Raw genomic sequence first — 21040 nt, 5'->3', positions numbered from 1 at the left:
TCCCCTGCTTTCCCCTTACAGCACTTATCACTATCAGATACTGTATTTCACATTTTATACATGTTTTGTGTGTGTTTCTTGCTCATCTCTCCTGAGTGGACTTTAAGAGGACAAGAGTTTCTATCTGTTTTGTACTCTGATGGCCTCAGCACCTAGAACAGTGCCTGGTGCACAGTAGGCACCTGGTAGAATGAATGTCCAAGGGAGTGTGTGAAGGGTGGGGAGGCAGACCCCTCCAGACCCCTATGTGGCCCCTTGGTCTCCTCTCTGGGCATGGCTTCCCTCTCTTCCTGCCCTCACCCCTCAACCATCCGGGGCAACACAGGACAGTGAAGTTTATCCCTCAGGGGAAAGGTTTCCAGCTGCAGGCAGACCCTCCTCCAACTCCTCCCTCCCCTACAAGCCCAGCAGGAGCCAGCCATGGCCACAAGTGCAGCACCCTCCACGGGGCATCTTTGAAGGGGCAGACCCATGCCGGGTCCCTTTGGAGAGCCAGGGACCTGCTCCCAGCCCTGTATCCTCAACTGGAAGGAGGTAAGACCAGTGAAAGTGAACAGCCCTTGGGGAGCCTATTTTACAGATGAAGAAACTGAGGCGCAAGAGGTGACTTTGTCTCCAGGACATCTGGAGTCCTGGTTCCCTCCTCTGTAAAAGGGGGATAATAACTTCTCCTTTGTAAGGTTGTTGTGTGGGTTAAATTAGTTCAATAAAGCCTTTAAGCACTTAGTAGGGTCCGGTACACAGTAGGTGCTCAAGAAATGTTGGCTACTATTGCTGTTACTGGTGGTGAACGTACTTACCAAGGTCCCACGGCTCGTAGGTGGCAAAGCCAAGATTCAAACCTAAGTCTGTCAAAATGACCCTTCCCTCCCCAACCGCAAAACAATAACAGCAATAACTGTGACACCATCACCAACGCTAATAGCATTTTCCACCCCCTGCGGTGGCTCTAAAGTTGTCAGGTGGCAGCACCTGCCCTGCGCCCACGGCCAGGACCACTGGCGCCAGTCTCTCCCTTCCTCTCGCTCCCTCCGCGGGGACAAGTTGGCGGCCGGCACAACCTCCCGCTGGGGGCGCCCCCGATCCCACCACCTGGGGAGCCCCCCGGGGGAGGCGAGCGGGGCTCCGGGGCTCTGGAAGGAGCCGCGCGGCCTGGAAGACATTACACGGCTGTCGGCCGGGGGGCGTCGCGCGGAGTTCCGGAGGGGGTCCCGGCAGCGGCCGCGCCGGGTGGGGGGACGGCCCCACCACAAAGCGCGCTTTGTTCTGCACTCCCCCCGGGAGCTGGAACCAATGGATTGGCGGCAGCTGAGGTCATCTGTCAGGCAGCGCCGGGGGTCAGGCCCGGGGAAGGGGCCGCTAGGGAGGGCGGGGCGGATGGGCCGGCGGGGGGTCCGTGTGTGCGGCCTATTAACCCCGCTGCGCTCACGGAGCTCTGCGACCAGGTCGCTCCTCTGCTATGGGCCTCAGTTTACCCATCTGTCCAACAGAGAAAATAATTTCCTCCCTGTCCACCTCTCGGGATTACTGCATCAAATATGGAGGTGATGATGATAAAGGTGGTGGTGGTGGTGGTGATGATAGTGATGACGATGATGATGGTGGTTCTGTACTGAGCACTCCCTCAGTTCCTGTTCCACGGATGAGCTAGAGTTGGGATTCGAACCCCAAAGGCTGCATGGCAACACACAAGCAAATAGAGGCAGGGAGGGACCCTTTACAGCCCCCATCTGGCCCAGGGTTCTCATTTTTGATCCTGGGTGCCAGACTTGGCTTACCTTTTGCAGGGCTGACAGGTGGAGCTGCCCAGACCCAGTCCGGACCCGTTAGAGCTCATCCTCAGGGACTCCTGGTCCAGGGTGGAGCAGGGCTGGATGCCCCCACCCCACCCCCAGATAGGTGTTTTTTGTGACTGGAGACAGATCAGGGTTTGAACACCTTCCTCTACCCCCATAAAACTAGATCCCATTTATTCATCCATTCACACCCCAATCTGTGTGTGCCTCAGCACTCCTGTCCATACAATGAGACAACTAGGTTTCTAAACATCCAATATAGGGTCCTCATCAAATCCAGGGATCCCCAGAAATTGCCCAAAAGATTTGTGTGGGTGTTTCTGGAAAAAGAGCTTGTGGCTTTTGTTTGGATTCTCAACTGTGTTCATGACCCAAAACAGGTTCAGAAGCACCAACTGGAGACGGTCACAAACAGATATAGAAGATAATTTCAGGGAATGTGATAAATGACATGAAGAAAATAAAAGAGAGTAAGGAGATACAAGGAGGGTGGGGGCTGCTTTAGACAGTATGGTCAGGAAGGCCCCTCTGAGGAAGTGACCAGAACGAGGGAGACTCTTGGAGAAGAGCAAAGGCACTAATGGGGTGGATGGCTGGGAAGAAATGCGATCTGCAAAATAAAGTAAAAAAGAAAACCTTCCTTACTTACACAAACACACACACACACACAACTAACTACAAAGTTAGAAAAAGGTCTGGAAGGGTATACACCAAATTCATGAAGGTGAATACCCCAAAAGTAGGGAGGGCAAAGGGACCATTAGGACGAGGACTCATGGTGGGCTTTGGGCTTGCCTCTAATATTTTACTTTGTCAGTATTTCATTACTTTATTTGGCTATATTCATGTTTAAAAGGTGAATATACTCACATATAACTTGTGAAATAAAAAAAAAAATTTTTAAAAATCTACCATGGTTAAAGGGGTTGGTCCCAGGGCAGTGAGGGAAACAAGGGGTCCCTAAACACTGCCTTTTACTGGACCTAAGTTTTCTGGGGCAATGGTTTGTTTGGGGGAGGGGACACATCTTTGGATCAGGGAGGCCAGAAGAGGCATGCGGCTCAGCTCGGAGGATCTGGAAGCTTCCTGGAGAAGGTGCCACCTTTGCTGAGCTTGCAGCCTATCTGGTCCAGAACTCCCAGCACAGGGACTAAGAGGCCAGCCTAGAGAGGCCATGATGTGCACAAGGCCACAGAGCAAGGTCGGACAGGATAAGTACAACATGAAGCTCCAACTCCCAGCCAAGTCTCCTCCTGCCTGAGTCCCTGGCTTCCCTGGGCAACCGATGGGCTCCCTCATAGTCAGACCCCTCCACCCATCCCCTTCCCACAGCGGTTGCTCCGCGGACTGGAGGCCAGGCTCAGCTCAGGAAGGCTGGAAAGCAGCGCCACCTGCCGGCCCAAGAGGGAAATGCAGTTCTCAGTCTCCACTGAGAGCAACCGGCAGGTTTCACCCTGCAAAAACTCAAATCCTCTTCCTTAAGAATGATCAGTCCCTCCCGCTTCAGGTCTGTTCTGCCGCCCCCTCCCAGTGCCTAGCAGAACCCCTAGTGCTGCCCGCTTGGGCCTTGCCTGCAAGAAGATAAAGCCTTTTCAGGAAGGGGCAACCACTCTGTCACTCCAGCTCAGTGGGCTCAGGAGATGATGACTCACATGAGACAATGGCACCTCATGACAGCAGTTTACAAAGCATGTCCTCAGCTTCCTCCTTTCACTACAGACTTCAGGGGCAGACAGTCCATTGGCCAGCTTAGAAAAAGCCCCAGGGAAGGGTTTGTCCAATGTCATGTGGTGAGTGGGTACACAAGCTGGTTCAGAACATGGATCTCCTAGGACCCAGTGCAAGGGTCTTTCTTCTCCACTGGGGGTAAAGAGGCTGTCAACATACTTGAAAATAACTGACCCAGTCTGGATCATTGGTTCTCAGCTTGTGGTCCCTGGATAGCAGCATCAGCATCACCTGGGAACTTGTTAGAAAAGCAAATTCTCAGGCTCCACCCCAGATCTTCCAAATCAGCACCTCTGTGGGTGGGCCAGCCATCTGTGTTTTAGCAAACCCATGTGAAAACCTGAACCACTGGCCTAAAGCAATTACACCTCCCTTTCTATTAAATATACTTTTATTTGGGAATGATTTTCAATTTACAGAAAAGTTGCAAACAGAATACACAGTTCCCATATACTCTGCACCCAGCCTACCCCAATGTCAACATTAGTATTAACTAAGATCCAGACCTTATTCAGATTTCCAGTTTTTCCAGGAATATTCTTTTTTGTTGTTGTTCCAAGATCCAATCCAGGAAATCACACTCTTGTTTAGGACAACATCCCTTTAAATTCCATTCGTCACCTCAATCTTCTTTCCCTGGGACAGAGAATGGGTGGGAAAGCTGTTGTCTTCATTAGTGAGCTGGGAAACTGAGGTTTGAAAATTCCAAGGGACTGAGTTCTCTTAGCAGGGCAGTGAGAGCAAGGCCTGCCTCACTCTGAGCCCTTTCTCTACCTCTTCCCTTTCCCCAAGACTTGAGGATTTCAGAAGCCCCTCTGCAGTGTCCCACCTGGCCTACCCACCAGTACAGTGAGAGATGCCCCCTCCCAGAGTGAGCTCAGCCCTGGGAGAGATCCTCCTGCTGCCTCTTCACCTCCTCCCCTCTGCAGGGCCAGCCCAGTGTCTTAGTGACTTCAGCCTGGACAGAGCAAGGTCCTGGGCAAGAGAGAGAGAGACTGAGTGAGAGAGAAGCAGTATTATCTGCTTATACAAAATCACTCATGATTGATGGGAAAAAAATGCCACAAATCCTTTGTAGTTTCTCCAAGAGGTGTAGTCTGTTTTTCCCAGCCCTTGAATCTGGGCCAAACTTTTGATTTGCTCTGACCAAAAGGACTCAGCAGAAGTGATGCTGCACCAATTCTGACCCAGAACTCAAAAAAGCCTTGCAGCTGCTTCTTCTCTTTCTCTCTGAGCCCTGAGGTGATCAGGCGAATAAGCCTGAGCTAACCTGCTGGAGAGGCTACATGGAGGAGAACCAAGTCACCCAGGCAACAGCCTCCCTACTGCCAGACAAGTGAGTAAGCCTATCCGAGGCCATCCAGCCCCATCTGGGGTGACAAGTGACTGCATGCAGCCCCATGAGTAACCCTGGGTAAGATCAGCAGAACTGGCCCGACGAGCCCAGCCCAAATTGCCAACCCCCAGGATTGTAGGCAAATCAACAACTTGCTTTTAGCTGCTAAGTTCTGGAATTGTTGCACAGCAAAGGCCAACTGATCCCCAATTCCTCATTTCTTTCTTGCTAGTGGGATTCCAATTTTATTTCAGGTGGCATCCCAGTCCCAGGAGATGGGATATGATTTGTCTACTCAGTTGTGACAATTCTATTCCTGCCACCTGAGCTTTCTCTACAGCTAGGGGTGGCAATTGTAGCTGATTTGAGTCACCAGAGACCTAAGTGGAAATACACAGGGGAAGAGAGCAGGAAACAGACCTCTGAGAAAGGTTTCACTTTATAATAGAAGTTGACAGATCCAGCTGGCTTGGCCCTTCCTCCTCCCTAACTCGATTCTTCCTTGAATACAGCCATGATTGCCGGAGCTACAGCAGCCATCTTGTGACCATGAAATAACAAACAATGAGGGAAAGGCCACAAGGATCACAGAGATGTGTGCCCTAACTTTGCTGAGTTGTGAAACCAATACTATTAGCCATCTGTCTCCAGAATTCATGCCATATGGAGAAATAAACTTCTCTTTGTTGAAGCCACGCTAACCGAGGTTTTCCTTTACTTGCAGCTGAACGTATCCACATGACAGGATACATAAAGACAGAGATGTAGAAAGATCTTCGTTCTTGGGAATCTGGAGTCAGCAGCAGGTGGCTCTCCAAACCCATCTCCTTTCTCATTTCACCCTCTCAATAATCCCTTGAGAGCAAACACACGACCCTGTTTTCACCAAGGTGGGAAGTGGGGCTCCCGCACGATTCAGTCATGAGCCCAAGGTCTTGCAGCTAGCAAAGAGGGTGCTTCAAGTCATACCCGCTCCCCAGGCACAAAAAGAATGCACCTGCTACACCTTCTTCCTGGCCCAGCCCACTGGAGGCCAGGCATGTCTTCTGGGCTCTTGCGAGCGGTGGCCAGTTCCAAGGAGGCTGCTATTGCAAGTCCGGCGTGGAAGCACCCAGGTACACCCTGAGGTCCGAGAGGGTGGACTGGACAAGCTTGGCAGGGATGGTCTCTCGCTGCAGCTGCTGGTAGGCCGCATAACGGTGGCAGCCCCCAAAGGAGTAGAAGTAGTTACCACCCTGGGCCCCTTTGATCCAGAGGACATCGATGGGGGGCACTCTGTCTGGATCCTCCTGGAGAGAAGAGGGCGAGTGAGTGTGGCACAGTGCCTCACAGTTTGCAAAGAAGATTTTGTTCACCTGTGCTGAGCTCCTCCAGGGTGCTTGCGCTGGCTCGTGCTGTGAAACAGTCAGTTTTGTGAACTGGTTGACATCACCTTGGGAGCTTGAAAGTCAGCCATGGTGAGAGTGTTTACATCAGGGAAATGGGCAGATGCTACAAATCAGGGCTTTTTTCCCCTCCCTAGAGACTAGGTTATTAACCATTTATCATACCATTTGCATATATTATCTGGCACCATTCTAGACTGGGAATAAGGTGCAGACACAGCCCCTGCCTTCGTGGGGCTTCTGTCTAGGGGGGCAGATGGAATGAGAAAGTCAATGTTAGAGTGAGAAATGCTATGAAGACAATAACACAGGTTGACATGACAGGGATGACATGAGGCCTCTCTGGGGTGACAATGGAGTACAGAGACCAGAACACAGAGAAGTTCCCTGGGGAAGACGGAGAGGTGGAATCGTTTAGAGAAAGAGCCCACCTGCCAGGTTCAAATCTCAGCCCTGCTACTTAACTGCTCTGTGACCTTGGGCAATTCACAATTGTGCCTCAGTTGCCCCATCTATCAAGTGGGGATGAAGATGACAGCCCCACCTCCTAGAACTGTCGGGTGTCATGAGTTAGTAGATATAAATTAGTTCAAATGACACTGGGTGTGTGGAAAGTGCTCAGCAATCACACTGTGTATTACCTGTGGGAAGAGTATTCTAGGCACAGAAAACAGCAAATGCAAAAAAAAAAAAAAAAAAAAAAAAAGAACACGTTCCTGATACTGGAGGCACAGCAAGGGGCCCAGTATGATCAGAGTGGACTCAGGGGGCTCAAGGAGTAGAAGAGGTCAGAAAGGTAGCAGGGGGTCAGCCCTAGAGCATTTTATTTATTTCTTTTATTTATTTTTTCTTCTAGTTTTATTGAGACAGAAGGGAGATACAGCACTGGAGAAGGTGAAGGTGTACTGACTTACATCCATCATGCAGTGATGACCACAATTAGTTTAGTGAACATCCATCATCTCATCTAGATACAAAATTAAAGAAATAGAAACAATCATTTTTCCTTGTGATGAGAACTCAGGATTCACTCTCTTAATCACGTTCACATGTAGTGTACAGCAGTGTTAATTATACTGATCACGTTGCACACTACATCCCTAGCACTTATTTATCTTATAGCTAGAAGTTAGTACCTTTTGACCACTTTTCATACAACTCTCCCTCTCCTCACCACTCCCCCCAAACCCTACCTCTGGTGGCCACAAATCTGATCTCTTTTCTACTAGTTTATTTGTTTTTGAAATAGAATTGACTTATGATACTATATTAGTTCCTGATATACAACATAATGATTCGATATTTCTATACATTCCAAAATGATCACTATGATAAGTCTAGTTACCATCCCATCTGTCACTATACAAAGATATTACATAGTTATTGACTATAGTCCCCACCTTGTACATTTCTGACCCGGGACTCCTTTATTTTATAACTGAAAGTTTGTACCTCTTAGGTCCTGGAGCGTTTTAAACAGGGGAAGGTGACATGATCTGAGGAACAGCGTAGAAAGCTGTCATGGGAGAGCAGGCTTAGTGGAGTGGACAGAGGCGAGATCAGGGAGGACAGAGGCCTCAGCAGGTATTCAGCCAAAGATGCTGGCCTGGGTGAGGGTGCAGCGGGGACAGGGAGAGGTAGGCAGGTTTGGGACAATTTTAGGGGGCAGATTCGACGGGAGGGATGAATGTGAGAGAAGGGAGGAGGAGTCTAAGTTGACTCCCTGCCCGGGGCCTAAGCCACCAGATGGAGAATGGTGATCCTCTACGTGTAGAAAGCCTGGCGTGGGGTGGGATGGGGATGGGGGCAGGGCCTGCTGGGGAGACCAAATGAAGTGTGAGCTGCCTCCTGCCCTTGGCCCATGGGTGGTCTCTTCTTAGGCTGCTTTGATGGATCCATTTACCTATTTATCCCAGAGATGATTATTAAGCAGTATGGCCCATGAGCTGGGCTCTTGGACCAGGCAAACCCAAGTTTGAGTCTCAGCTCCTCCAAAGAGTGGTGGGGGGTGGGGGGGAGGGGGAGGCTAGGCAAGTGGTCTCAGCACTGAGCATTGTTCCTCATCTGTAAAGTGGGAATGGACACCCTATAGGGCTGCTGCTGAAGTCAGGGAGCTGATGCCTGTGAGGCTCGGAGCACAGGCTGCCTGGCAGTGGAGTGGGAACGAGGGGCAACTGCCAGGTGGGCCTTGTGCTGGGCACCCAGGGGCCTGCTGGCAGGTGGGCAGCATAATGGCCCCCAAAGATGTCCAACTCCTAATCCCTGGAGCCTGTGAGTATTCTCCTTACATGGAAGAGGGACTTTGTAGACGCAGTTAAGGCTCTTGAGATGGGGAGATTATCCTGGGTTATCCAGATGGGCCAAATGTAATCACCAGGGACCTTAAACGTGGAAGAGAGAGGAATCAGAGGAGGTCTGATGTTGCTGGCTTTGAAGATGGAGGAAAGAGGCCAGAAGCCAAAAAACGTGGGTGGCCTTTAGAAGCTGGGAAAGGATTCTCCCCTAGAGACTCCAGAAAACCATGCAGCCCTGCTGATATCTTGATTGTAGTCCAGTGAGACCCATTTTGGACTTCTGAACCATAGAACTATAAAATAATAAAATCTGTCTTTGTTTTAAGCCACCAAGTTTCTGGTAATTTGTTATAGTCGCCATAGAAATCGAATACATATGGTAAACAAAGATAGTCTTGGTTCGTGCCCTCACAGAGCATATGGTTCTGGCGGGGAAGACAGGTGTCTGAGGCCATTACAACCCAGTGGGATCAGAGCTGTGCTGGTGGGCATGCAGGTGGCTGAGGGCCTCCAGGAGGCCCCTAACCCAGTAAGGGCTGTCAGGGAAGACACTGACACTGAGACAGGAAGATCAAGAAAGCATTAGAAACAGTAAAGAAGAGACGAAAGAGTTTTTTGGGCAGGGGAAAAAGCCTGTGCAAAGGCCCAGGGGCGAGAAAGAGCATGCACAGCCAGGTCCAGCACAAACAGCCAGGCACCTTGCTCGTGTTATGGAAACAGCCAAGACAGGATAAAGTCCCTGCTTCTGTGGAGTTCACATGAGGTGGGGAGGACAGACGATAAAACACAAACAAACGAATGTATACTATGACTCTGGTGGACATAAGTGCTTTAAGGAGAAACACCTGAGGTTAAGGGGCGAGCTACAGAGGGGAGGACTGACAGGGAGGTGGACACCTGACCCAAGCGAGGGAGCAGGCCCTGGGGCTCTTTGGAAAGCAGTTCCAGGCAGTGTGAACAGCAATGCAAACTCTAGGACAGAATGACACTTGGGTTGGGGGGAAGGTAGGGTAAACAGGAGAGGTCTTTGGTGGGGCCTCGAGGTCTCACATGGTCACCTTCCAAGGGTCTGGGGGAGGCAGACATGATGCTGGGCAGGCCCCACCTGACACATATGTCCCCTCCCTCCCCTCAAGGTCCTGCCAGGATCACTCAAACTTTCTTGAGCACCCCTCTGTGATGTGGCTGACCTGTCCACGCCCAGTTCCGGGTCAAACAAGGCACTCCTAGCAGACATGACACTCCCAGTCCCGCTGCCACAGCCAGGAGCGACTGCACAGCTTATCTCTGGATAATGTGGTGGCCATGCAGCTGGGCACTGGGGCCAGGCGGTGCCACTTTCTAAAATGCCTATCCTTGGACAAGTTGCTTGAATCCTCTCTTGCCACAGTGCCTCATCTGTAGAAGAGGAACAGTGGTAGTGTGTACCTCATTGGGTTGGCATGAAGAAGATAAGGCACTTAAAACAGCTCTTAGGCCACTCACTTCAAGTGCTATCTTTATAGTAGTCAGAGATCGTTATTTTAGTTATCTCCTCCAATCTCCTTGCTCAATGAGGAAAGAGAGGCCCAGAGAGGCCCAGCTACTTGCTCAAGGTCACACAGCAAATGCTGAGTTCTGGCAGAGAGTGGAACCAGTCCTGTCTCGCGTCCAGCGTGACCTCCCTCCTCCGAAGCCCCCCCCCCCCTGCGGCCGGCTTCCCCGGGGCCTCACCCGGATCGTGTCCACGAGGCTCTGCACCTTGGCCGGGTCCAGCACAGACGGCAGCGGCCGGATGATCACACTCAGCGGCACGTTGTGCACCGCGGCGATGCAGCCAGAGTGGATGCTGCCGCCCTGCGCGCCGCCGCTTGGCCCGGGTCCCTCGGGCACCCCCCGGCCCTCCCCGGCCCCGGCCCTGCCCAGCGCTCCTCCCGCGCGCAGCCCCATCGCGCCGTCACCGCCGCTGCAGCCGCGGGACAGGCCGCCTCCCCGCGGACTTTAATCTCGGCCGGGCCGTACCATTCCGCGCGAGCGGTGGGGGGCCCGGCAGAGCGCCTCTCTCCCCCCGCCCCGCATGGTCCGGCCCATTCCCGCGCGCCCCCGCTGGACTTCGGCTCCGCTCTCCCGGCGCTGAGCTACACGCGAGAGGCTCCGGTTCTCCGCCGGGGGGCGCCTCGCCGCCTCCCCTCCGCCGTGCGGTGTCCCGGGAGTGGAAGAGCCCGGGCGGGCTGACTCAGGGTGAGTCTGCAGGTTGTGGGACGGGAGGGGCTCGAGTGACGCACAGTCCGGGGTGACTCAGGCCCGCGGGAGGCGGGGACGCGAGGGGGAAAGGGCCGGAGCTGCTTAGTGAGGGTGAGTCGGCAAAACCTGCCCCGCTTGGCCGCTCGGACTTTGGAGCCTTAGAAGTAATAGCCGTGGAGGTGATAGTACCAACAACAGTAATACTACGAATCTGACGAATCTGGTGCTGTGTCAGGCACTGTTCTAAACATTTTGCACGTACGTCAACTTATTTGAGCCTCAAAACAACCCTATGCGCTGATGTGATGATTATTCCCATTTTACAGACGAGGAAACTGAGGCAGAGCCAGGTTTAGGTGATTTGCCCAAGGTCACTGAGGTAGTAAGGTGCCTTAACCAGGGTTCAAATCTAGGTAGTCTGGTTCCAGAGTGCGCTCTCTACCCACCGCTGGTCTCCTTGGGTAAGCAAAAGTAACTGTCACAGGGAGCCTTCTGGGATCCTGCTGACTATGTGTAGGCACTGCCCTAAAGTTCTATAGTCACTGTCTCGTTGCATCCTCACAGCAGGTGTGGTCGCTGAAGCGCTTCTCCGAGGTAAGGCAGACGATGAAACTCAGGTTATCTGAGCTCAGAGTCCCAGGCCACTTAGCCACCGACACCTGTTTACAGATGTGGACACTGCAGCTGCAAAAGGTGGTGGTGATGACTTAGGTCCAAACGTGCGGACCTCTGTCCTCACTCTCCTGTTTAAAGCCCTCTATACCCTCTTGAGCCTAGGTTCAGCACCCAGTGTCCTCTGGGGCCAGAGGGAGGTAGGCAGAGGCTCTGGTTTAGATCCCAGGTGTTTATCAGCATCTATGGCAACATTAGGGATTTGGCACAGATTTGCCTGGGTTCAGATCCCACCTGGCTACTCCCTAGCTGTGTGGTCTCAAGCAAGTTGCTTAACCTCTCTGAGTCTTAACCTTTTCTTCTGTAAAATGGTTGTGGGGAGATTGAGAGGACACTCGGAGATAATGGCTGATAGAGGGAAAGTGGAGCTGGGGGTATCAGTGCTTCCAATAACGATACCCAAGGAAGACTACTGTTTCATCACGAACACCCACAGTGCTGAAGGAGAGGGCCTTTGACTGAGAGAACCAGGAGAGGCTCCCTGGAGGGCAGGTATTCATATTGAAAGAATGGCTTGGTCCTGGAAGGGAAGAGGGAAGGCACAGGTGTTGGTTTAGGGTGTAGGCTCTGAAATCACTTGGATCACATGGATTTAAATCCTGGTTCCACCATTTACTAGCTGTGTGACCTCTGTTTGTGTGCGTATGTGTATGTGGTGGGGTACTCAACTTCTCTATGCCTTGGTTTCTCCTCTCAATTGCCAGGGAGAGCAAATGAGAAAAACACACACATAAAGTGTTGAGAAAGGTCTCTGGCACATAGAAAGTGCTGAATCCAAAGCAGGTGGGAGGCACATTCCAGCCACAGAGCAGCTTGAGCACAAGCAGGTAGATGACACAGCCCCAGACCTAGACGAAGACAGGCACGTCTGCTGTCGTGGTTCTCCTTCTCACCCTGGTTGTCATGTGCACGGGGAACAGCTGGCAAGGCCTGGTTCTGCAGCCTAGTTTTCCTGTGTGGTTGGTGGGCAGACCCCATGGAGGGGGAGGACGGAGGGGGAAGAGGACCTGCCCAGTCAGCAGTTGCAATTATATTGGCCCATCTGTCCCTAAACCAATGAGATGCAGACTTAAGCCTCGTGTTGGGACTGAGATGAGGTACCTTCCATTAAGCCTGGAACTGGAGGCTGGAGAAATTCTGGGGTTTACACAATTCCCTTTTGTTTCAGTTTAGATTCTCCCAGAAGTGGATCCTGAGACAAGGACTTGTGTGCAGGTACTTTATTTGGGAGATGTTCTAGCTATTTATCCCTGTAACACAAACCACTCCAAAATTTAGTGATCTGAGACAACCATTTTATGATCCTCACAGATTCTGTGGGTCAAGAATTCAGACAGAGCAGAGTGCGGACTGGTTGTCTCTTCTGTGTAGGGTCTGGGCCATCAGCTGGGAGGTAACTCAACAGCTGGGGCTGACTTGATGGCTGGGGCTGGAATCATCTGGTGACTTCACCTTCATGTCCATCCAGTGGACCATGCTGCCTGTCAGCCAGAACACCTCCACGTTGCCTCGGCTTCCGCATAGCATGGTGGCTGGCTTCCAAGAATGAGTGTCCCAAGAGAACATGGTAGAAGCTTCATGGCCTTTTCCAGTCTAGTTTTGGAAGTCATATAGCATCATTTCTGTTGTGTTCGTTCTATTTGTGGGAGTGGTCACAAGCCCCCATAGTGACCAAGGGAAGGGACAGAGACTCCATCTCTTGACAGGAGTAGCAAGGTTCTAGAAGAGCGTGTTCCCACAAGGGAGATATTGTTGTGACCATCTTTGGAAGGTCTCCTTTGCTGTAGGAGGTGATCCCAGGAAGGACTGGGGACTCTGAGAGAAAGAATTTTGCATCAGAAATCATCCCTCTGAGGAATGGGGTTTGGGAGGAACTGCATATTTACCCTCTGATTCCTGTCCCTCACTGGTTGAAGGTGGCTTGAGGATGGTAAGTCTGCCATTTCTGGGCTGCTCTGTACTCAAACAGAGCAAACGTCCGAGGACCCGGTGGATGAAGCTGCCTGCTGCAGAGGTGGCCCAGGGGAATAAGGGGCAGGACATTAACAAATTCCTTTTCTGTCCAAAACAGCCAGAGTCTATGTTTGTTGTTTGCTGCCAAAGGCCCTAGTTACTTGCTCCCCTCATCCTGCTCCTGGGCCCCCTGCACCTCCCCTTCCCTTTTACTTTTGACAAAGAATCTTGTACATCACTCATTCAGGTATACATAGGACTTTCCTGAGTGTTTGGAGAGTGGAAAGGATTTCTGTGCCACAAAAGGATCATTAAATCTTATACTTCTCTGCCCCTAAAATGCTCTTGTCCATTTCTACGGCTTGCCCATTTCTCCTCTTTGTCTCCTCTACCAGCCACTAAGTTCCTGCTCCTATTTTATGCAGCAACTTTGCCTTTCTCTTCTGCAGCTTTGGTACCTGCTGAGCATCTCCTTGGGGCTTTGAGGCACCTTCTCTCTTAAACTGTTTCTCCTCGTGGTCACAGGAAGACTGCCAGTGCCAATGGGTCAGCCTCCTTCTCTGTTCATGTCACTCAGCCCAGGCTGCTAAAACAAAATACCTTAGACTGGGTGCTTAAGCAACAAACATTTATTTCTCACAGTTCTACAGGCTGGAAGTCTGAGATCAAGGTACTGGCAAATTTGGTGTCTGGAGGGAGCCCACTTCTTCGTTCATAGATGCCCATCTTCTTACTGTGTCCTCACAGCAAGGGAAGGGGCGAGAGAGCTCTCTGGGATCTCTCTCTCTCTCTTTTTTTCTTTTTTAACATTTTTTATTGAGTTATAATCATTTTGCAATGTTGTGTCAAATTCCAGTGTAGAGCACAATTTTTCAGTTATACATGAACATATATACATTCATTGTCACATTTTTTTCTCTGTGAGCTACCATAAGATCTTGCATATATTTCCCTGTGCTATACAGTATAACCTTGTTTATCTATTCTACATTTCAGACTTTTCAACCAAGGAGCTGGAGAATTTTATGTGTGGCCATCTCAGCACTGGCAACCAAATGTGGCCTCTGCTACCTTTTTTTCTGTCCAAGGTCCTTCTGTCTTGGCAGTCCTGGGTGCTTTGAGTGTGGGTTTCCTTCTCTAGGTCTTCTTCCTCTTTGTCTTCTTCTTTTCCTAACTGGGGAGAATCAGGAAGGCAACAGTGAAGCCAAAGTAAAAAGGCCCAACAAAATAAAGTGACTCAACCGGGGGATGGGATCTCTTCTTATAAGGGCTCTCCTATTTGTGAGAGCTCCACCCTCATAACCTAATCATCCCCCAAAGCCCTACCTCCAGAGACCATCACTTTGGGAATTAGGCTTCAACAGATGAATTTTAGGGAGGCATAAACACTCAGTCTATAGCAGTTCACATCCAGAAGAGAGAGAGAACCTCCCCCACAGTGAGATGGAATTAGAGCTTTTCTCTTCGGTCTGATTGGGCTAGCTTGAGTCACATGACTACCCAGTATTAATAACATTCTCCAGGAATATACCATGTGCTGAGCTGCTCAAGGATGGGTGCTGGAACCTGTCACTTACTGGGATGCCTGTGATTGGCTTGGAGGAGACCAATCAGCCACACCCCGGGGGTCAGCCTCCTTTGAGCCCCCTGGATGGGTAGTGATGGGTAGACGTCTGAATAGATGTGAGCTTTGTTGACGAGAAGAGGGTGGATCAAAGACCTAGGTGTCAGTGGCACATCCCTTCCGTCCACCTTTGATTTCAGTTGAAGTTGTGGTGAGACGTTTTGTGCAAACCTAGACCTAGCATCTAGCACTGCTGGCTTCTCAGCCCAAGCTTGCAAAGTCTTCCATATTTTCCACCCCTGTGGGAGCTTTACCCATACACAGGCACATCCCAGAGGTGTTGGAGTGTTTGCTGATGGGGACAGGAGCTGGTAAGTAAAAGCCAGCCTTCCACTGTCACAGGTAGACAATTGTGAGAGGCATTCTAGGCCATTTGGACCTTCTCAAAGAATAGCAGTATCCCACCCTGTTGCTATAGCAACGACCTCACTAACACACCATCTGTATCATTCTTCTTTCGCCCTCACTCCTTCCTGGGATCACTCCTCACATAAACTGCCTGCGCTCAAGACTTTGCTACTGGGGAGCCTAAACTCAGGCAAAGGGGGAATTTCAAGGGTCATCCCCAATAGTTCTGCACCTTGTCTGGCTTAAAATTACACAGATCTTATTAGATGTATGACCTTGGGCCAGACCCCTGTCTGTGCCTCGGTTTCCTAACCTCAGAATGGCCATCATAGTGGCTCCTAATTTGTAGAGTTGTTGGGAGAGTGAAAAGAGATGATGTAGGCAAAGTCCTTAGAACAGTGCCCAACACATTGTAAGTGCTCAACAGACACGAGCTGTTTGATTACATTTTAAATGAATAATAGATCTCGAAGGTCTCTCTATGTTTGCACTTCCAGACTAGTTGCGATGTATTAGCAAGACTCTTGTTTGCAAGTAAAGAAAGCCAACGTGAATCAGCTTAATGAAAATGGAACACTTGGCTGCTCCCTTGGCTGTGGGGTGAACTGGGGCCTCAGGGAAACGTGGGCTCAGAGGTTTTTTTTCTCTTTTACTTGGCAGAGCAATTACCTCCACATGACAAGAATGTGGCTGTCAGCAGGAATTATATTTGGCTTTTAGTAAGAGAAGCCCAACAAGAGAGGCTTAAAACACCCTAACGTGTTTCCTGTCATGAAAGAGAATCTGGAAGTAGGAAGTCCAGGGCTGGGACGGCTGCTCCACAGTCACTGGGAGCACAAGCCCTTTCTGTCTGTCAACTCCATCATTTTAGAGTAGGGTGTTTATTCTCAGGGTCACCTCCTGGTTCAAGACTGCCACTGAAGTGCTAGTCTGGAAGATGGTGGAGAGATGGAAAGGCAAAAAGATATGATCCCCTCCTTTTTAGGGTGCTGTCTCAGAAGTTCCATGTAACACTTTCCCTTGCATGCCATTGACCAGAACTTGGTCACATGGCTGCTAGGGCAGCTGGGATATGCAGTCTTCACTCAATGTGACAATGTGCTCAGCTAACAACAGAGTTCTCTTGCTAAGGAGGGACAGGATGGATTTTGGTAAGTTGCTAGCAATCTGAGCCACAGCTTTCAAGTTACAGGTCTTATGACTCAGAGGGAGGAAATTCCTGGGTTCTAGTCAGATGCCCACATCTGAACTAATCATCTATGGCCATGAGAGGCAGAGACTTTTTTTTTTTAAGCATAAGCCACCATTATTGATGATGAATTAAATGTATGTAGTTCATTTAAAAAAATTACTGGTCATCTGCTATTAGCTAGGTACTGCGCTAGACCTAGGAAATTTAATGATAAGCCAAAAAAACCAAAAAACAAAAACCCAACCCACTGTCAGTCCCTTCCTCATGAAGCTTATAATCTGGGAGAGACAGAGAAATAGCCAAATAATTGCACTGATTAATGGAAAAGTGTACATTGATGGTAAATTGGTGGTAAGTGATGGGACAGAAGAAGGAACAGGAAGTGGTTCCTCCCTCGGGTATGGGAAGGTGAGTCTGCCGAGTTGCTCGATGGAGCAGCCAGAGAGGTAAGAGGAGAGCCGGAGCTGCATCGTGGTGGTCTTCGTTTGAGAGGACTGTGATGGTATTTGCTAATTGAGGTGCTCTGGGCTGCAGGTAACAGAGACATGGGCCTTCCCCTCTCTCTGTTCTGCTACGGGCGGTGGGCTTCACGCTAGGGCTGGTCCCCTTGATGGTCATTAAGATGACACACTTCTTGTTCATGTTTAGGGGAGAGATTTGGCTTCCTTTCTCTTAAGAGAGAAAAAAGAAGCAAAGTTTCTCATAAGCTTCCAGTGAACCTCTCCTTGAGTCTCATTGGCCAGAAGTCAGTCATATGCCCACTTCTCAGCCCACGGGGGATGGGATTACTCTTAGACTAGTCAAGAACCACCCCTTAAGCTGACGTTCAGGCCCCAAATTGCATGGTTGCCAGTCAAGGAGGGAGAGGTGGGATGGATGACAGGACTATAGCTGGGCACCCAGCATCCATTCCCATCTCCCTCTAGGGTGCCTTCTGTATTGCACATTAGAGAGAAACTATTTCCTAGACTTCCTTGCAGCCGAGATCCTGAAAGTGAATGAGGTTCTGCCAGTTAGCACTTCCATGGGGTTTGGATGGCAGAGGTGGACAGGGGCCATTTTCTTATTGCCTTCCCTCTTGCTACTTGCAAGATGGTCATGGAAATACTCAGTTTTTCTGTAACAGTGTTCAGCGACCAGCTAATGGAAGACAGGAGACAGGTATAGTGGCAGTGGCAGAGGCCTTCTGATCCCTGGGTCGTACTTACAATGCTGTGTTCCTGAACTCAGTAGTTCCAGTGCAGCCTCTTGACACCCACCTGCCTGGGAGACAGGGCTCCCGCCATGGGCCAGTTCTGTGGCCACGTTCTGGAGGTCCAGCTGCAGGCTTACCCCTTCCAACAATTTTGTCGGCAGTCAGTCCCCAGTGTTAAATACTTTGTTTCAAACGGATCTAATACAGAGAATAGGATTTTATAAAATGCTGATCTAAAGTGGGTTCTGTTCCCTGGACCTGAAACAAAGCTAACTGATGCAACAGCCAATCAGGAGCAGCGTGCAGCTGCAGAGAACTCGGTGTGGATGGCCAGGGAAGGTATCAGGTGTCTGGGGCACTCAAACCCCTTTTGGAAATTTCGTGGAGGATTTCTACACTGCTGTCATTGCTAGAGACACCTAGCACGTAACTCAGGGTGCAGCCCCCCCTGTCCAGAGGTGTGTGAAAGGAAAGGTGGACAGGCATGGGGTGAGGGGCTAAAAGTTGAGTTCACTGCCTACAAACAGAGGAAACCTGAAAGGTCGCCCTAGTGGAGATGGGGTTCCAGCTTACAGCCCTCACCCCCGAGCCTGGCATCTTGCTCTCAAAGCACAAGGCACCCCTCCCCACACACACAACCTCAGCAAGTCTGTGCTGTGGAATGGAATTAAGTGGCATGGTGCTGGTGGTGCCCAGAGAAGTTTACAGTCAGGCAGGGACAGATTTGTATTGAAAGATCACCAAGGCAGCTTGGCAAGGAGGATGGACTGGTTGTCCACTGCCTTCCTGAACACTTTTGGTAACAGGTGCCTCACAGACTCTAGGGGCAGCTCACTGTTTGGGGACAACATTGCCTGCTGAGCCAAAGTCAGCCTTTTTGCAAGCACGTGCTTGCTGCATGTATGACCAGTAGGGCTAGCCAGAGACCCAGCCAGAGCAGCAGGGGATAAAGTAGGAAAAAATATGGGGGCTGTAAACTGGCTGTCGAGGGACAAATCTGGCCCACAGGTGTATCTGTTTGGCAGGTGTAGTTAATTTTAATGGCAATTCTTTAAGGCAAGACACGCTCTTTCCTGTCAGTCACAGGCTCCACCATCCCTTAATGTCTTCGGGCACCTGCTTCATTCACCTATGCTATTAATCTGGGTCTTTCAGCTTGCAACCCCCAGTATCTGAGGACTATTTAGGACTGAGGATGCCTGGGACCTTATGGATGTCAAGGGACCCCTGGAGCTGTGTGAGTACTGGTGGCGGCTACAGGCTGGTCAGGCTACAGGGGGAAAATTGAGTAGCAAAAAATCTGATTGCCTCTCAGATGCTCCTCTGCCCCCACCCTGCCCCATTCCCATCACAAGATCTAGACAAGAGAGACAATGGTGAGTGGCCAAAGTCCCTTTAATATCCCTGAATTGCGTTACAAGTAATACTGCTGGAGGTGAGGAAGGGAAGAGGGTCTGGGGTGGGAGATGGGGGAGGAGGAAGGAGGGGGGAGCGCCAAGCGCTCATACAAAATATGGCCAAAAGGCTTAGCATGCATGGAAAATTATTGCTGTCGGAAGTTCCTATTTACAGGGTCAACACCCTCCGTAATTGCTTCTGCAACCCCTCTCCCTCCCCGGGTCCCTGCTGCCTCCCTTCCTGGGTGAGCCTGAGGCTGAGAAGCCCTAGAGAAGTGCTCCTGCTCCAGGGGCCCCTCCAGTCTCCACCCTCCTTTGTGGCTAAGGGGAGGAGAAGGGGAGGGTCGGAGAGTCCAGGACTCCTGCCCTCAGCTGGGCGCCTAGAGGTGGGGCAGACGCGTGTGCTTAAAGCAGAGGGGGCCAGGGCCGTGAGCGTGGAGGTGTGTGCTTCGGTCCTCGCCCGGGCATGCAAAAGCGCGGCGGGGGAGGTAGTGGCGGCCAATGTGGGGGCAGCTGGCAGCCCCGGCCCCTCTGCCCGGGAGAGTTGCATAGACGTGTCCGGGAGGGAGCGCTCCTCCCTAGGGAGCGGAGTGGGCCAGAGGCCCCAGTGGGTCCGGGGCTCAGTCGGTCCCTGGAACCTGGGGTCTCTTGAGAAGAGGAATGAACAGGAAGCATAGAGGAGGCTCCTCTTCAGTCTCCTTGGAGTGGGAATAGAAGGCTCAGGAGGGCGGGGACCTGCCCCATGACTGGACCTCCTGATATCCCCCTACCCACCAGGTGAGGGTCAGCAGGCTATCCTGCCCATTCTCTTGCCCCCTTCCCCAGCAAGTTCAGGCTCTGATGAGGGTGGGGCTTCTCCCTCACTCTCCCAAATAGGGTGTGTTGTGGGGAGGGGGGTACAGCCCGCTATGGCCTTTGCTGTCCCTCTCCTTGCCTGGCTCCCTGACCTCCCAGTCCAGCTGGGGAAGCCAGACCATCCCTGGGTGAGGCCAAGAGATTAAATAGAATAATAAATAGATAAATAAATAAATACACACATAAATAAACCGGAGAGGCCCAGCCGGATGGGGAGAAGGGCATTTGTGAGGTGCCCCAGACCTTCCCCCAACAAACAAGGAAGGTTACCTGTAGTCTTGGGGGTAGGGAAAGTGCTCAGAGAATCTAGGGGGAGGCTGGAAGCCCAGGGAGGGGCTGTCCTGGGGTGAGAGAGGGGCTGCGTTAGGGCGCAGGGCCTTGAACTGCCCCTCAAGTCTGCCCCAGGCCAGGTGAACTCAGAGGGGTGAGAGCTGCTAGTGGCATGAGGGGATCTGGAAAGAGTAGGCGGTGGGAGAGGGTGAGAAGGCCCCCGAGGACCGAAGGGGGTGGTGGTGTTTGAGTGGCTAGACCTAAGGCCAGGGTAATTAGTGGACAAGGGACAGACCCGGGACTCCAAGAGGGGTGAAGATTAGATCCCTAAGGCCTGCGTCCTGGTGTGGATGGGGGAATCCATGGCAGGCATGAGAATCAAGGGTAGTTTCAGGCTTTAGATTGGGGGTTCCAGTAGTGAAACTGTCTTGAGTCTCAGCTGAGAAGTTAGAGGAAAGGTTTGCAAGTTAGAAAGGGAGAGGTGCAGGGTCTGGGCGGGAGAAAATTCCGGCTCTGCTGCCTGGGAGAGGTGCAGACCTGGTGCCTGAGTTGGAAGCCTTGAGGGCGTGGACAGGGGTCAAGGTCTGAATCTTAGTAGCCGGAAAGGATGATGATGCAGGTCGGGAAGCACTGGGGAAAACAGTGCCAGAAGTGAGTCCTGGGCTTGGGAGTTGGAGAGAAAAGTTCCGGGCTAATAGCCGGGTCCCCACGAGGGGCGCGGGTAAGGGAGCGCTGCTGAAGGATGCTGAGGGTGCAGGTGGGGGGCCCGGGG

The 21040-nt window shown here is 51.4% G+C and overlaps 1 protein-coding gene and 1 long non-coding RNA gene across 6 annotated transcripts in view; one reads left to right on the top strand and one right to left on the bottom strand.

Moving 5' to 3' along the window:
* Positions 1-3897: 3897 nt before the first annotated feature.
* SRXN1 (sulfiredoxin 1) lies at positions 3898-10622 on the bottom strand. 2 transcript variants are annotated; one of them, XM_032462029.1, is made up of 2 exons: positions 10253-10622; positions 3898-6254 (listed from the first exon to the last, which is right to left on the bottom strand). In XM_032462029.1, the coding sequence occupies exons 1-2, from the start codon at positions 10466-10468 to the stop codon at positions 5946-5948; spliced, it is 525 nt and encodes a 174-aa protein (XP_032317920.1). In that variant the 5' UTR covers positions 10469-10622; the 3' UTR covers positions 3898-5945. The 2 variants fall into 2 exon arrangements, with proteins under 2 accessions (XP_032317920.1, XP_032317921.1); XM_032462030.1 differs by having other exon boundaries at positions 3898-6149.
* LOC106730665 overlaps positions 10621-21040 on the top strand; it is a 71436-nt gene continuing 61016 nt past the window's right edge. Inside the window, exon 1 of one of the 4 annotated variants that reach the window (XR_004313193.1) lies at positions 10621-10759. This is a non-coding gene — a long non-coding RNA (uncharacterized LOC106730665). Of the gene's footprint in view, positions 10760-19244; positions 20990-21040 lie in introns of those variants that run through there. The other 3 variants (XR_004313194.1, XR_001367113.2, XR_001367112.2) reach the window with 3 other exon arrangements.

The sequence above is a fragment of the Camelus ferus genome, chromosome 19 (assembly GCF_009834535.1).
Source record: "Camelus ferus isolate YT-003-E chromosome 19, BCGSAC_Cfer_1.0, whole genome shotgun sequence".
NCBI lineage: Eukaryota > Metazoa > Chordata > Mammalia > Artiodactyla > Camelidae > Camelus > Camelus ferus.
The sequence above is the reverse complement of the archived record's forward strand: the minus strand, read 5'-3'. Positions and strand labels throughout refer to the sequence as shown.

Coding starts and splice junctions, on each gene's coding strand:
- SRXN1 (XM_032462029.1), bottom strand. CDS start 10,468: ATGGGGCTGCGCGCGGGAGGAGCGCTGGGCAGGGCCGGGGCCGGGGAG. Junction 6,255..10,252: donor GCCTCGTGGACACGATCCGG/GTGAGGCCCCGG, acceptor ACTGTTTCACAG/CACGAGCCAGCGCAAGCACC.